General features: G+C 54.9%; 1 protein-coding gene across 3 annotated transcripts in view; it reads right to left on the reverse strand.

Moving 5' to 3' along the window:
* KCNK6 (potassium two pore domain channel subfamily K member 6) overlaps positions 1-12,218 on the reverse strand; it is a 14,491-nt gene extending 2,273 nt beyond the window's left edge. Inside the window, exons 1-4 of one of the 3 annotated variants that reach the window (XM_049109874.1) lie at positions 11,785-12,202; positions 4,958-5,353; positions 4,617-4,836; positions 423-1,064 (exon numbers count right to left, since the gene is read on the reverse strand). In XM_049109874.1, coding sequence (XP_048965831.1) covers positions 941-1,064; positions 4,617-4,836; positions 4,958-5,353; positions 11,785-12,106 — 1,062 coding nt within the window. In that variant the 5' untranslated portion in view covers positions 12,107-12,202 and the 3' untranslated portion in view covers positions 423-940. Of the gene's footprint in view, positions 1-422; positions 1,065-1,234; positions 4,837-4,957; positions 5,354-11,784 lie in introns of those variants that run through there. The other 2 variants (XM_049109876.1, XM_025425112.3) reach the window with 2 other exon arrangements.
* Positions 12,219-14,179: the final 1,961 nt, after the last annotated feature.

A 14,179-nucleotide genomic window follows, 5' to 3' on the forward strand; every position in this document is an offset into this window, starting at 1 on the left:
CCTGCATGGAGCCTGCTTCTCCCTCTGCCTCTGTGTGTGTGTGTGTGTGTGTATGTGTCTCATGAATAAATAAATAAAATCTTAAAAAAAAATGTTCGCCCTCTGCTCATGCTCTGTCTCAAATAAAACCTTTTTTTAAAAAGTTGTATATCTGTGTATTATATATTTATTATATAATGTAAGATACATACACTATATATATCTCTAATGTATAATGTGCAGAAATGAGGATAACAATTAGTCAACAAGGGCAGCCCCAATGATACAGTGGTTTAGCACCGCCTGCAGCCCCGGGTGTGATCCTGGAATCCCGGGATCAAGTCCCACATCAGGCTCCCTGCATGGAGTCTGTTTCTCCCTCTGCCTGTGTCTCTGCCCCTCTCTCTCTCTGTCTCTCATGAACAAATAAAATCTTTAAAAAATAATTAGTCAACAATTTATTGAGTACCAGACACTAGTCTAAGAGGTTTACAGATATTAGTTGCTAAATTCTCTAACAAGTCCATGAGGTAGGTTCAGTTATCATCCCATTTTACAGATTAACAAACTCGGGCACAGGGAGGTAAAATCACTTGCCCAAAGCCACAGAGCTTGGGAGTGACAGCATTCAGACTTACACCCAGGGACTTTGCCTCTAGGGTCTGTGATTGTAACCACCTTCCCATACTCGATGCTACTCGAGCAGAATGAAGGAAAAATAAATGACACACATGCACAAACATACTGCTGTTATTTGCCCGGAAGCCCTGAGAAATTAGTCAACACAGCCTGAGTGTGGGAGAAAACCAGACTTTCCACCGTACACTCTTTTGTACCTTTTGAATTTTTAGCCTGCACTTTTCTCCCTCCCCCTCCCCCCCGCCCCGTGACTTGAATTAAATAGGGCCTGGTTTCTTTTTCTAGTGGAATCTGGAAGAAGCAGTGAGGAGCAGAAGCCAGATCACACAGGCGCCACCTGCAAGGTGAGAAGCGACCGTCTCCCCCAACCAGCTGTGAACGTTAGCAGCGAGGACAACCGTGAGGAACCAGGAAGGCTGGGAGGCTGATGATAGATTTCTGAGCTCCTGTGGGACAAGGGGACCAAACAAAACTTTGCTCAGATCCCAGTTCTGCACTTCCTGCGTGACCTTGGGCAAGTTATTCAACCTCTCTGGGCCTTTCCTCAACTGTAAAATGTAGAAAGTGTACCTAATAGAGTTGCTGAGGTTAAACAAATTACACACCAAGAGCCTGGAGCCGTGCCTGGCACATAGTAAATCCTTTATAAGTGTTTTCTTATAACTGTTATTGAAACAATCTTGGGTGACTTCTTAGCATGACTTTTGACAATGGTGAATTTTCTTTAAAATTCTCTCATCCCTTACCGATTCTCCCCACCCTCTCGTTTTTCCTACTCCCCTGGAACTCTTTTTCTGTCTCCTTTATAAACTCTTCTCTCTGGTATGAGGACACCAGTTGAAAGGTCACTGCCTGCAGATGGAGCCTTTATGTTAACTAGAAAAAGAAGCCCCTTTGGGTCATTTTCAGCCTTGAACTTCAGCCCCTGTGTGTTTCCACCCTGCCAGCCGGAAATCCCTTGTGTTGGTCCCGACCTGCACAATTGTACATGATGACCTTGACTGCTTCGTTGATCCATGTCTGCCCATTCTTCCCCTCCTGCCTTTCTAATAGAAGTCCAGTTTTGTTCACACATTCGCCAGCCTCCAAACCAAAATCTCAGCCTCAGCTTCAGTTTCAGGTGGCAGGGGGAATCCTGAGGAATCCAAGTTAATCATGGTGGTTCCATCACTCTGGCCAATGATTGGTTCAGGATGGGCATGTGAACCAATTTTGGCCAACGAGATGGAGGAAGTCTTCAGGGCGGCTCTGGAGGAAAGGTTTCCTTGCTTCCAAAGAGACAATCTGGGAAGAGACGCCCCCTTCTTCTTGCACTAAAAATTATCATGTCTGGTTTGATGCCTGGATCTGCAGCAGTTACTTTGGGGCCATGAGGAGAGCCCATGTGGAGCCAAGCCTTCAGCTGAAGGTGGCAAAACAGTGAGATTGGGAACCCCGGGCCACAAGACCTTGCTGGAGCTGTGGGTGGTCTCATGCCCAGAGCTTTCCCCAACTCTGGGGACAGGCAATATACAATCATCTCATTGTTTCAGCCAGCACTAGTCAGGATCTTTTCCTTGCAGCCCAAATCTTACCTTAGTTTTTTTTTTTTTTTAAATGTTTCAAGTTTTCATTTAAATTCTAGTCAGTTGACATGTAGTGTAATATTAATTTCAGGAGTAGAATTTAGTGATTCATTGCTTACACAGAAAACCCCAGGGCTCATCACAAATGTTTCCTTACTGGTATCATATATAAATACCCTAAAGCTGACTTCCCCAGGCTGGTGTTCTCCTGGTGTTCCCACCCAGGGCTGCCACACCTACCCGCGTGGCCTCCGTTCCCCACCTGTCGCCAGCCTCAACCACACCCCGACGCCGTGCCCTGAGTTTCCTGTGACCTTCTGATGCCTTCCTCTGAATGTCCCTTTAGCCCCTCACACCCACCATGTGCCAAACAAGCCTCAACATCTCCCCTCAAACCTGTTTTATTCTCTCAGGTTCCTAACTCAGGGGCAGCCAACCATCCTCGCTTTCTCTGGCCTTGTCCCTCTCAAGACTGTAAGGCCTACACAGGGCCTGTCTGCTTGGCTTCCTGAGCATGACCTCCACTGCCCCCCCTTCCCTTGGCCCCGCCCAGGCCCTCAGTTTCCTGCTCTGTGGCTGTGCCAGCACGGACCCCACTCCCCCAGCCCCCATAAACCGCACACAGCCTCAGTCTCCCCACCTGGTCTACCTCCTCACAGCAGCTCAAGCCCAAACCTAACCGCAGCCCTCTCCTGCTCAGAATCTTTCCATGGCTCTCTAGGGCCCTCAAGAAAGAGGACAAGGTCCCAAGATGGTCATTTAAGGACACTGAAGATGCAGCTATGTCCACCGCTCTGCCCCCTCCTTCCCCCCTTCACCCTGGAGGCCAGTCACCGTAAATGACCTGTAAGAAGCTGACACTCAGGATCCCTGGGTGGCGCAGTGGTTTGGCGCCTGCCTTTGGCCCAGGGCATGATCCTGGAGACTCAGGATCGAATCCCACGTCGGGCTCCCTGCGTGGAGCCTGCTTCTCCCTCTGCCTGTGTCTCTGCCTCTCTCTCCCTCTCTCTGTGTGACTATCATAAATAAATAAAAATTAAAAAAAAAAAAAAAAAGAAGCTGACACTCGACATGCTTTCCTACCTCCCTATGCATGCACAGTACCTTGCACAGTACCTTCTGCCTGGAGGCCTCTCATGCCCTTTTTTCCTGAATGTTATCCAGGTCCCCCTCAAATGCCCATCCCTTCTGTAACTCCCACCCGTCCTGGTAGAGGGAATGGTTTACCAGATGGCCGCATGGAAGCAAGTGCCATTACTGACAGCAGGTGGCAGCAGGTGCCACTTGGGGAGGAGGCAAATCTGGGGGCAGTGAAGAGAAAATCAGTCCTATGTAAAGAACCCAGAAGAGGACCTGGCTGAAGAAATCATCTCGGAATAACGTAGCCGGCTCTGTGGCATCATCTTTGAAGTAGCTACAGTTACTGTGGCCATTCTACAGACGAGGAAACTCAGAATCACAGAGGTGAAGTGACTGCCCGGGGTCAGAGGCAGGACACAGCCGAGCTGGGATCTGAGCCCAAGCAGGCTGGCTCCAGAGCCCAGTGTATGTTATGCAATTTGTCCCCGGCAAATGGGAACAGCTGTCACCATGGTGTCCCGGCTCAAAGCGGAGCCGTCGGTGCCATGCGGAACCAGGCAGGGTCCTGTCTCAGCTTCCTGCCTGCCAGGCTGCTGAGGAGGGCTCTGTTCTACAGGCCTACCCCAGGCTCTCCACACGGATCTTGCTCCATAAAGACACTTGAAGAAAACAAGTCAGGTCCACCTTCTTCCCCTGAGATGTTACCCTTTCTTCCAGGAAGCCCTCCCTGACCTTGCAGGCTGGATTGGGCACAGTTCTGGAGCTTCCTCCACCTTAGCCCTGACCTCTCTGCCTGCACTTTCTCTAACACGCTGCTGACCTCTCTGCCTCCTCCACTGAAGTCCCTGCCTGTCCTGGGCTGCCACTGTGGGGGGACAGGTCTGTCTTCCTCACTGGAATAGGAACCCATGAGAGCAGGGGCCAGGGCCATCTCAACCACTACAGTGTCCCTAGCACTGCCTGGCCTAGGGCCTGCGCAAAGGAGGGGGTTTGAGATAGTGAGTAGGTTCTTTCCATGTGACAGATGAGAAGACCAAAGCTCAGACAGGGGCAGCCACTTGCCCAAAGTATAGTGACCAATCAGGTGCCCGAGATGAGGTGTGAGCCCAGAACCTGCCTGAATGGGCCGGTGAAGAGTGGCTGAGTCAGAGAAGCGGGGTGGGGACAAGACAGTGGTGGTGCCCAGTGGAGTCTGGGACAGGGAAAATGAAGGACGGACGGCTGGTGGCAATGCCCCTCGAACCCCCCTGAACCCGGGCCTGCGCTCGAGGCCGGTCCAGTATAGCAGCACCAGTCACGTGAGCCCCTGAGCAGGCCGGGTCCAGCCAGCCTCGGAGTGCCTGCCCCAGCTACCTGGGGATAGAGGCGTAGTCCGGGTGGGAGTCAGCCGTGAGCTGCTGGTGCGGTTCTGGCTGGGGCCCCACAGCGTCCACCGGGTCATCCTCATCCTCTCTGGAGCCGGCGGGACATGGGCTGGGCAACAGGATGAGCTGTGTGAGGCCGTGCAGGTCACACACGCGGCGGAAAGTGTGCAGCACCAGCATCATGGCAACCAGGCCCAGGAAGAGGTAAGCTGCGGGGAGATGGGGGGGCAGGGGGGTGCTCAGAGCCACGGGGCCGGGCCAGGCCCCCCTGAGAGGCCCAGGCTGTGCCCCCCTCCCTGCCCCGGGTGCCCGGCCAGCCGCCCCACTCACCTGTGACCAGCACCTTGTAAAGGGCCCGGTAGGGCTGGTTGGGGGCCTCTCCGGGCACGTAGTCGCCCAGGCCGATGGTGGACAAGGAGATGAAGCAGAAGTAGAAGGCATCCAGGAAGCTCCAGGCCTCCTCCAGGTGCGCAAAGACGGCGGCCGGCACCAGGAAGCACACGGTCAGGACGACTCCCAGCAGGGCCACCAGGTGCCAGCGGGCCGCCCGCCGGAAGTCCCAGCCCCAGCGCAGGGTGAGCCAGGACAGGGGCGCGCGGTCGAGCAGCAGCGACAGGCGCTGGGCCGAGGACGTGAGCAGCAGCATGGTGGCCGGCACGCCCAGCAGCGCGAAGGCGATGGAAAAGGCCTTGCCTGCGTCGGTCAGCGGCGTCGTGTACCCGTAGCCTGGGGGAGAAGGGGAAATCCTGTCGCCCGCCAGGCGCCTCCCAATGGGGGTCTGCGGCCACCCTAAATGACACTTAATCTCCCCCTGGAACCTGTCCCTCCCACAGTTTCTCATCCCGTGGTGGCACCTCCACCCCACCCCACCCTCAGGCCCCGAGCCTTGTCATCCTCTCCTCTCACACCCACTTTCTGTCTGCGAGTGAATCCTGCTGTCTCAAACTTCGAGTAGCTTCTAAACCCGCTCGCGTCAACCCATCCCAGCCCCAGGGCCCCACTCTGGGCCTGTCTAGCGTAGCAGCCTCCTCCCTCCCTTCTCGGCTCCAGTCTATGGCCAACCCCACCACCCCCACAGCTCGAGGGACCCTGTGAACACCTGAGCAAGGTCATGATGCTCCCCCACTTAGAGCCCCCCTGTGGCTCCATCCCATTTAAGCAAAAGGACAAAGTCTCATCATGATCTATGAGCCCCACCCCCCATCCAACCAGGGCACTCCCACCTCAGGGCCTTTGCACTGGCGGTTCCTACCCCCCTGGCCAGCTCTTCTTCCAGGGCTGGTTTCCTCCCTCCCTTCCTTCCTTGAGGTCTTTGCTCAAATGTCAGAAATGTCAGCTTTTCACTGGGGATTTCCCTCACCACCTTATTTAAATTGTTACACCCTTTTACCCAACTTTTTTTTTTTTTTCTATTTTGGTTTGTTTTCAGAGCACGTCAATCTCCCTGCATACTATGTGGCTTACTTATTTGGTTAGTGTCCCTCTCTTCACCTAGCTGCCACTCCAGGAGGGCAGGGGCTTCTGTCTGTCTTGCTCACTGCCGTAACCCCAGTTTCTGGCACAAGGTGGGCACTTGATCAATAGTTGAAATAATCAGTGAAGGGGGCAGGCTCTAAACTTAGCTCAGAACCTCAGTTTTCCCTTCTCTAAAATGGGTGTAACAAGCCCCACTGGGCTCCTGGGGGACTGTGGAAACACAGGAAGGTCAGTGTGGGTGTGAGCGCTGCAAACAGAGAGAGGATGAGGGGAATTCAGGTGCTGGGGACACCGACACACTTTGGCAAGGTGTAATTTAAAATCTCTCTTTTTTTTCTCACAAATAAATAAAACTCAAGGGTCAGAGATATGACTGGGGTAGTAAAGGCCCTGGTCTATGTTGACAGTAAAACATCCTGCCAAAAAGACCACGGGTTCAGCCCTGTGATCAATAAGAAAATATGGAAACACTGCACACAAGTGCGGGCATTCACCTGAGCCTGTTTTCTACACAAAGGATTCCTGGTGTTTATATGCTCAAAAGAACTGAAAGCTGGTCCTTGAAGACATGTCCATGTTCATGACAGCATTATTCACAGTGGCCAAAAGGTGGAAGCAACCCAAGTGTCCATCGACAGGTGAATGGTAACAAAATGCGGTACGAGGGCACCTGGGTGGCTCAGTGGTTGAGCGCCTACCTCCAGCTCAGGTCGGGATCCCGGGGTCCTGGGATCAAGTCCCGCATCAGGCTCCCCACAGGGAGTCTGCTTCTCCCTCTGCCTGTGCCTCTGCCTCTCTCTCTCTCTCTGTCTCTCATGAATAAATAAGTAAAATATATTTTTTCAAACGTGGTATGTACATCCAATGGAATATTATCTAGCCTTAAAAAGCAAGTTCTGACCCATGCTACAGCATGGATGAATCCTGAGGACATCATGCTAAGTGAAACAAGCCAGTCATAAAAAAAGACAAATACCGTATGATTCCAGTTATCTGAGGCACTTCAAGTAGGCAAGTACAGAGAAATAGAAAGTAGAACGGTGGTTATCAGGGGCTGGGAAGAACGGGGAATGGGGAGATACTGTTCGATGGGTATAGTTTCAGTTCTTTCCTTCTTTCTTTCTTTCTTTCTTTCTTTCTTTCTTTCTTTCTTTCTTTCTTTCAAGATTTTATTTATTCATTCATGAGAGACACAGAGAGACAGGCAGAGACACAGGAGAAGGAGAAGCAGGCTCCCTGCAGGGACTCTGATGTGGAACTCGATCCCGGGGCCCCAGGACCACTCCCTGGGCTGAAGGCAGGTGCTAAACCTCTGAGCCACCCAGAGATCCCCCCCTTTTTTTTTTAGAGAGAGAGAGAGAACTCACACACATGAGTGGGGGAGGTGGGCCCAGAGCCTGCTAGAATGGGCAGGTGAAGAGTAGCTGAGTCAGAGAAGAGGCGGCGGGGGGTGGGGGTGGACAAGGCAGTGGTGGTGCCCAGTGGAGTCTGGGACAGGGAAAACGAAGGACGGATGGCTGGGAGAGGGAGAGAGAGAGAGTCCCAAGCAGACTCTGCACCCAGTGCAGGGCTCGATCTCATGACCCTGAGACCATGTCCTGAGCAGAAATCAAGAGTTGGCTGCTTAACGAACTGAGCCATCCAGGCACCCCAGTTTTGACCAATATAGGACTTGAACTCACAACCCCAAGAGAGTTGCACACTCCTCCCTCTGACCCTCCCCTCCACCCATGCTCTCTCTCTCTCTTAAATAAATAAAGTCTTTAAAAAGAAGAAGAAGAAGAAGAAGAAGAAGAAGAAGAAGAAGAAGAAGAAGCAGCAGCAGCAGCAGCAGCAGCGGATGCCTATCCCCTTTCTTTCCTCCCTCCTCCTGCAGGCTGGAACACAGACACGAAGGCTGGAGTTGAGCAGCCATCCTGGACCATGAGATGACCTTGTGAATGGAAATTGCACAGAGGAGCACAGGGGTCTCTGACCATGCATCACCACTCTAGTCTTGGACTGACAACCTCTAATGTGAGTAAGAAATAAACTTTCAGGGCACCTAGGTGGCTCAGTGGTTGAGCATCTGCCTTTGGCTCAGGTCATAATCCCGGGGTCCTGGCATCGAGTTCTGCATCAGGCTCCCCACGGAGAGGCTGCTTCTGCCTCTGCCTCCCCCTGTGTGTCTCACAACTAAATAAATAAAATATTTTTTAAAAAGACAAATAAAACTTTCATCTATTTAAGCAACTGTTCATCTGACATTTATCACTTATGGCTCCGACCCTCATTAATTACAAGGATTTGGATGGAGAAACTCCAGCAGCCCAGCTGAAATGACAGGTTTGCAAATGACTTGAAAGCCTTGTAAACAGAAAAACTATAGAGTTCTCATAGAATGGAGGCTTGTGCCTCCACTGACTACCTCAAAGAGCCAAGTCCAAGTCAGGGCTTTGCCATGTATTCCCTGTTTGACCTTGGCCACATCCCTTCTCCTCGCTGAGCCTTAGTTTGCCCCCTGAGTACCGCAAAATGGGCTCATAACCAATCCTTTCCTCAAGTACAACTACAATCATCAATCCTCCCAGGTTGGGCCAGAGCGCAGCACCCAGCCAGGGCATGGAAAGAGTTAAGAGGACTGTGATGCTCACTTCCCCTCCCGGGTGGGCTGACTCCTCCACTTGGGCCTTAACTGCAGTACGGCTGCGCAGATCCAGTCTAGGCCCCAGGTCTTCCTCAGAAGACACGGGCCTATGACAAATCCAGGAACACCGTGGGGAAGGTCTCTGAATCACGTCTGGTCCTTCTGCTTCTCTAGATTCATTTAGGGTGCCCGGCTTCACCAACAGTAATGACAACCCAGGCTCAGTAAACCTGTTATTACCAGCACTTCACGCTGATGAGGACTCCCTTCTTGACCAAACGTCAGTCATCAGTCGGGTTCCTCTGCGCGCTCGTCTTGATCTAGGCCCAGCTTTCCCAGGGATCCTAAGCCAACTTAGTAAGAATCTCCCTCCCCTCTATGGCACCTCCTGGTCATTCTTCTATCCACTGACCTCTCACTCCACCCTCAGCTCTAAATCTCCAGCTGCCTCCCCTATATTCGGAGTCCAGGTCAGTCTCTCTTCCCTCAGCAGTAACTTCCCGTTTTTGACAAGTGTCAGAATAAACTTTTCTTCCACCCGACACACACGTATCCCCCTTCATCAGCATATGTGCTGATTAAAAGCACAGAACTCTGAGGCCTCATGGCCTCAGTTCAAATCTCCACTCTACACCTCCCTAGCTGCGTGGTCTTGGGTCAAGTGTTCAACCTCTCTGGGCTTCAGTTTCTATTGCTGAAAATATAGGGCCACATGTCGTACCTACCTCACAAGGCCAGTCTCCTGACTGTTAAAGGCTGTATGTGCTGAATCTGCTACAAGTTTCACTATTACTGTGAAGGAGGGACCATTATGATCTCCATTTCAGAGCTGAGGGAGGACACTGAAGCCCAGAGGAGCAGCAGCTAAGCAGACACCCCAAACAAAGCTTTGCCTGCCTTCAGTTTGGCTTCTGCACCTGTCCTGGCTGAGACGATTTCTCAGAAGCCAGGATCTGGGAGGAGGCCGAGGGAGACGCGGATGTGACCCAGTGAGGGCCAGGAGCAGGTCGGGCAGGCCCAGCCAGCTGGGTAAAACAGAGTGGTGAGAAGCATCTGGTCCTGCTGCCTGTGGTCTTGGTTTGCTGGTCCACACAATGGGGCACCCAAAGCTAGGCCACCCACTACTTCCCACACGAGGGGGAGTTAAGAGTCTGGGCCTGTCCCCACCTCTTTCCCCACTGCAAGTCCCCCATAGAGGTGAAGGGGAAGTTTGGAGGCTAGAGAAGGGCAGCAGGAAGACCAGCGAGACCTGACAACAAAGGAATTTCCCAGGTCTGGGCACTGAAGGGGGAAGGGACTTTCAGAGTAGGGTTGTGGGGAGGAGGTCGGCTCCACTTAATGGAGGGAGGTGTTAAGGGAAGGGGATCTGGAAGGTCAATAATCTGAAATCAGAGCCCACTGTCCTGGTTTGAAATGGATCCTGGTTTGTGGCTGGGGTCCTGAGGTCCTGAGGTCCTGAGTCCCGAGGAAGCAGGAGACAGGCACCAGTGCGGGCATCTTGTGGACCACAGATGGGACTGGGAGCAGAATCCTCAGGCAAGGGGGCTTCTGAGCCCCCGGATGCTTGAGGGGACCTGATGGGGGTAGACAATGCTAAGGAGATGATGGCAGGAGGTGGGTGTCCCAGGTCTTGGCTGAGAGTGTGAAGGGTTGAATGATCATGATCATGATAATGATCATGAGTGGGTACTGGGAAGGGTTCCTGGGTGCTGAGGACCTGGTGTGTCTTTGATGGAGGAGAGAATTTTGGGTCCAAAGCCAGCTGGAGCAGTGCTGGGGTGGAGAGAAAAGTCCCACCTGTGGGTCTGGAGAAGACTGAGGGGTGTCAAGTCCCCAGGAGATTCCCATTCTTAGGAAATCCAGGGTGGGCAGGGGGGGGGGGTCACAGGACAGGGGAGAACACAGTCCCTCAGCTGGCATGCCGTGGTGGGAGGTAAAGCGGGATTCTGCTCTCAACAACAGTGTGTGTGGAGGGCACTGGGATCTCTCCCTGATAGAAGGTTCAGGTAGCTCTGGGGCTCTAACTGAGGTAGCTTAGGCTCTGCCAGGGTCCAGAGAGTGGTGAGAGTCTCATCTGGGGGTTCTTGGGTTCAAAAAGGCCCCCTATGGAGAAGTCCCTGCTTTGGAAAATGTTGGAAGTTTTGCTGGAGCTCTTTCTGGGGCTGGAGAGGTGGAAGCCCTGGCTCAGGGGTTTCTGGTTGGAAAGTCAGTGGTCCTTCCTGGAGGGTGCTCTAGCTCCCTCCACGATGGGTCCCTCCCACACATCCACAATTGGGAGCTGCTGACCCAGCAGCCCCGGTTCCGAGGCAGTGGGGGTGGTGCTGTTGGAAGGAAACCCCTGCCTGGAAGGCTCCCAACACAGGGGTGATGTCAACATGGAGGGGCCCTGTGTCTGCAGTCAGGGCTGGCTGCTGGGGAGTATGGGGAGTACCTGCTTCCAAATATGAGGATGAGGAGTGGTCTTCGGTCTGCAGGAGGACAGGGGCCCTTGCTGGGGAGTGGTCTAGGTCCAGGGGGCTGGATGCCACCGATCCGGGCCCCAGGTCCTTGTTGAGCGATCTGTACTGGCACTAAAATCTGTATGAAGGTGCCCTGAGAAGGTGCGGAGATTCAGGGTCCCCAGTGGGGCACCAGGGTCAGGAGGAGGCTGGGGTAGGGCTTCCCAAGGGGCATCCTCGAAGGACTTATCTGGAGACTCAGGAGACCTTGCGGGAGGGAAGGGCGGTCTGCGCGCAGAGGGAAGGGCAGAGGTCCCCGCGCGTCTGAGGTCCGGGGCCAGAGGGGGTGCGGGTCTCGGGGGGCGGCGGGGGTTCTGAGCGGAGTCCTGGGCCCAGAGGGGACTGGACGGACACGGGTCTCCGCGGGGATTCGGGTGGAGGAATGGGGTCCCCAGTGCTCCCTGGAAGCCACTCTGCGGGCAGCCGGGGCCGCCGAGGGCCGGGGGGGGGGGGTCCCCGCTGGCGGGAAGTGCTCGGCTGGGGGTTCCCAGAGGGGGATCGGCGGGGTGAGAGCGTGTGGCGGACGCCGGGTGCCCGGGGCGGCGGCGCTCACGTACCCACGGTGGTGACCAGCGTGCTGGCGAAGAAGAGCGCCGAGGCGAAGTCCCAGGCGGGCTCCGAGGCGTTGGCGGGCCCCGAGGCGTGGGCGAGCGCGGCGCGCCCCAGCCGCCCGGCCGCCAGCACCCGCTCCACGAAGGCGTCCAGGGCGGGGGCGGCCACGCACGGGCTGCGCCGCAGCAGCTCCTCGCGCAGCGTCTCCAGCTCGGCCCGGAGGCGGGCTTCGTGCGGCCGCTCCAGCCGCGCCACCAGCAGCGCGCCCAGCACCAGGTAGACGGCGTACGCCGCCAGGGCGCCCGCCAGGACTGCGCCCCGCCGCATGGCGCCCGCCGCCCCGCTGACGTGGCCCCCGCCTCCCGGCCGCCCGGGCCCAGCTTCAGTTCCGGCCGCGCTCGAGGCGCCGCTGCGAGCGCCCCGAAGAGGAAGAGGGAAAAGAGGAGGGCGGGAGGGGGCGGAGCGCCCCGCCTCCGGTAAACTGAGGCACGCCCCAGCGCCAGGTGTGAGCGCGGGCGGGGCGGAGCCCCGGGATCCCGGACACCAACCGGATGGAAAGGTTGGGCGGGGGGGGGGGGGTTGGGGCTTCCTCGGTTCCGCCGCTTCCCTCCCTCCGTCCTCCCGACGTTAGAGAAAGTCTGAACTCTTTCCCTCTGGCGGACGGAGAAGTCCCCCCCAGCCCGCGGGGCCACCGGGCAGGGTGGCTAAGATTTCGGGGCGCGAGGCTGAGGGGACGAGGCGACGAACTGAAATCCAGTCCTTGCTCGGCCCGCGAAGTGCTGCGCGCGGGAGGGGGGCTGCGCGCACCTGGAGGGGACGCCTGTGTACGTCACACCGAGGGGGCGCCCGGGGGCTCAGGGGGCTCCGCGCGCAGGACCCTCGGTTCGCGCTCAAGTAGTGATCTCCTGGGCTGTGGGGTCGAGGCCGGGTTGGACAGCGCTCTGCCTCGGGGACTTCTTGAAGATTCTCTTCCTCTGCACACCACCCCCCCCACTCCGGGGGCGCTCTCTTTCTCAAATAAATAAATCTTAAAAAAATAGGGATCCCTGGGTGGCGCAGCGGTTTGGTGCCGGCCTTTGGCCCAGGGCGCGATCCTGGAGACCCGGGATCGAATCCCACATCGGGCTCCCGGTGCATGGAGCCTGCTTCTCCCTCTGCCTGTGTCTCTGCCTCTCTCTCTCTCTCTCTCTCTGTGACTATCATAAATAAATAAAAATTAAAAAAATTTAAAAAATAAAAAAATATAAAAAAAAATAAATCTTAAAAAAATAATTCAGAGGGGCCACGCCTGGGTGGCTCAGTGGGTTGAGCGCCTGCCTTCGGCTCAGGTCATGATCCCAGGGACCTGGGATCGAGTCCCGCATAGGGCTCCCCACAGAGAACCTGCTTCTCCCTCTGCCTATGTCTCTGCTCCTCTCTCTCTGTCTCTCATGAATAAATAAAATCTTGGGATCCCTGGGTGGCGCAGCGGTTTGGCGCCTGCCTTTGGCCCAGGGCGCGATCCTGGAGATCCGGGATCAAATCCCACGTCAGGCTCCCGGTGCATGGAGCCTGCTTCTCCCTCTGCCTGTGTCTCTGCCTCTCTCTCTCTCTCACTGTGTGCCTATCATGAATAAATAAAAATTTAAAAAAATAAAAAAATAAAAAATAAAATAAATAAAATCTTAAAAAATAATAATGATGATAATAATTCACAATAAGGGACACCAAAGAGGCAGGTGTCCCTCATGGACAGAGTAGGGATCCTTAGCTCAAATCTTTGCTCAGCGCCCACTTTGTGCCTGGCCCCTTGGTGGGTGATGCTGGAGACACAGTAGTGACCAAGACAGTTCTAGACCTTGCCTGCCGCATGGGGGTGGTGTGGGAGTGGTGGCTTCCAGCCCTTCAACCCAGCGACAGCCCAGAAGGTCAGGGGAAGCACAGGCAGAGTGACCAGATCTGGGATGGAGGAACTGAAAGGACACTGGCGCCCACAGGAACCCAGAGAGGGTAACTGATCCAGCTTAGGGAGGTCAAGAGGGCTTCCTGGGGAAGGGAATGTCTAAGCTGAGACATCCCTATTTTTAAGGGAAAATAGAAGTGAGCAGGGGTCTCCTTCCCCCAGCAGAACCACAGACACACCCCTCTATTTAAGGGGGGAAAGGGGTTCTTCCCTGTTCCCTGTTTGTTCTCCACATACCCCTGCAGCGGTAACTCAGCACTCTCCTTAACAGCACTCCTGGAGGGCAGCCAGGATACCTGACCACATCAGAGTGGCAGCGGAGTGGCGCTTGGGCCCAGCTCAGACACACCCCAGAGCTCAACTTGAGGCTGACAACCCACAGGAAGGGACACTTGATAATAAAAACTGTAAAGGCAACTGCCAGTGATCAAAGGCTGACAATACGCCAGGTCTTGTGA

This window comes from Canis lupus, chromosome 1 (genome assembly GCF_003254725.2).
Source record: "Canis lupus dingo isolate Sandy chromosome 1, ASM325472v2, whole genome shotgun sequence".
NCBI lineage: Eukaryota > Metazoa > Chordata > Mammalia > Carnivora > Canidae > Canis > Canis lupus.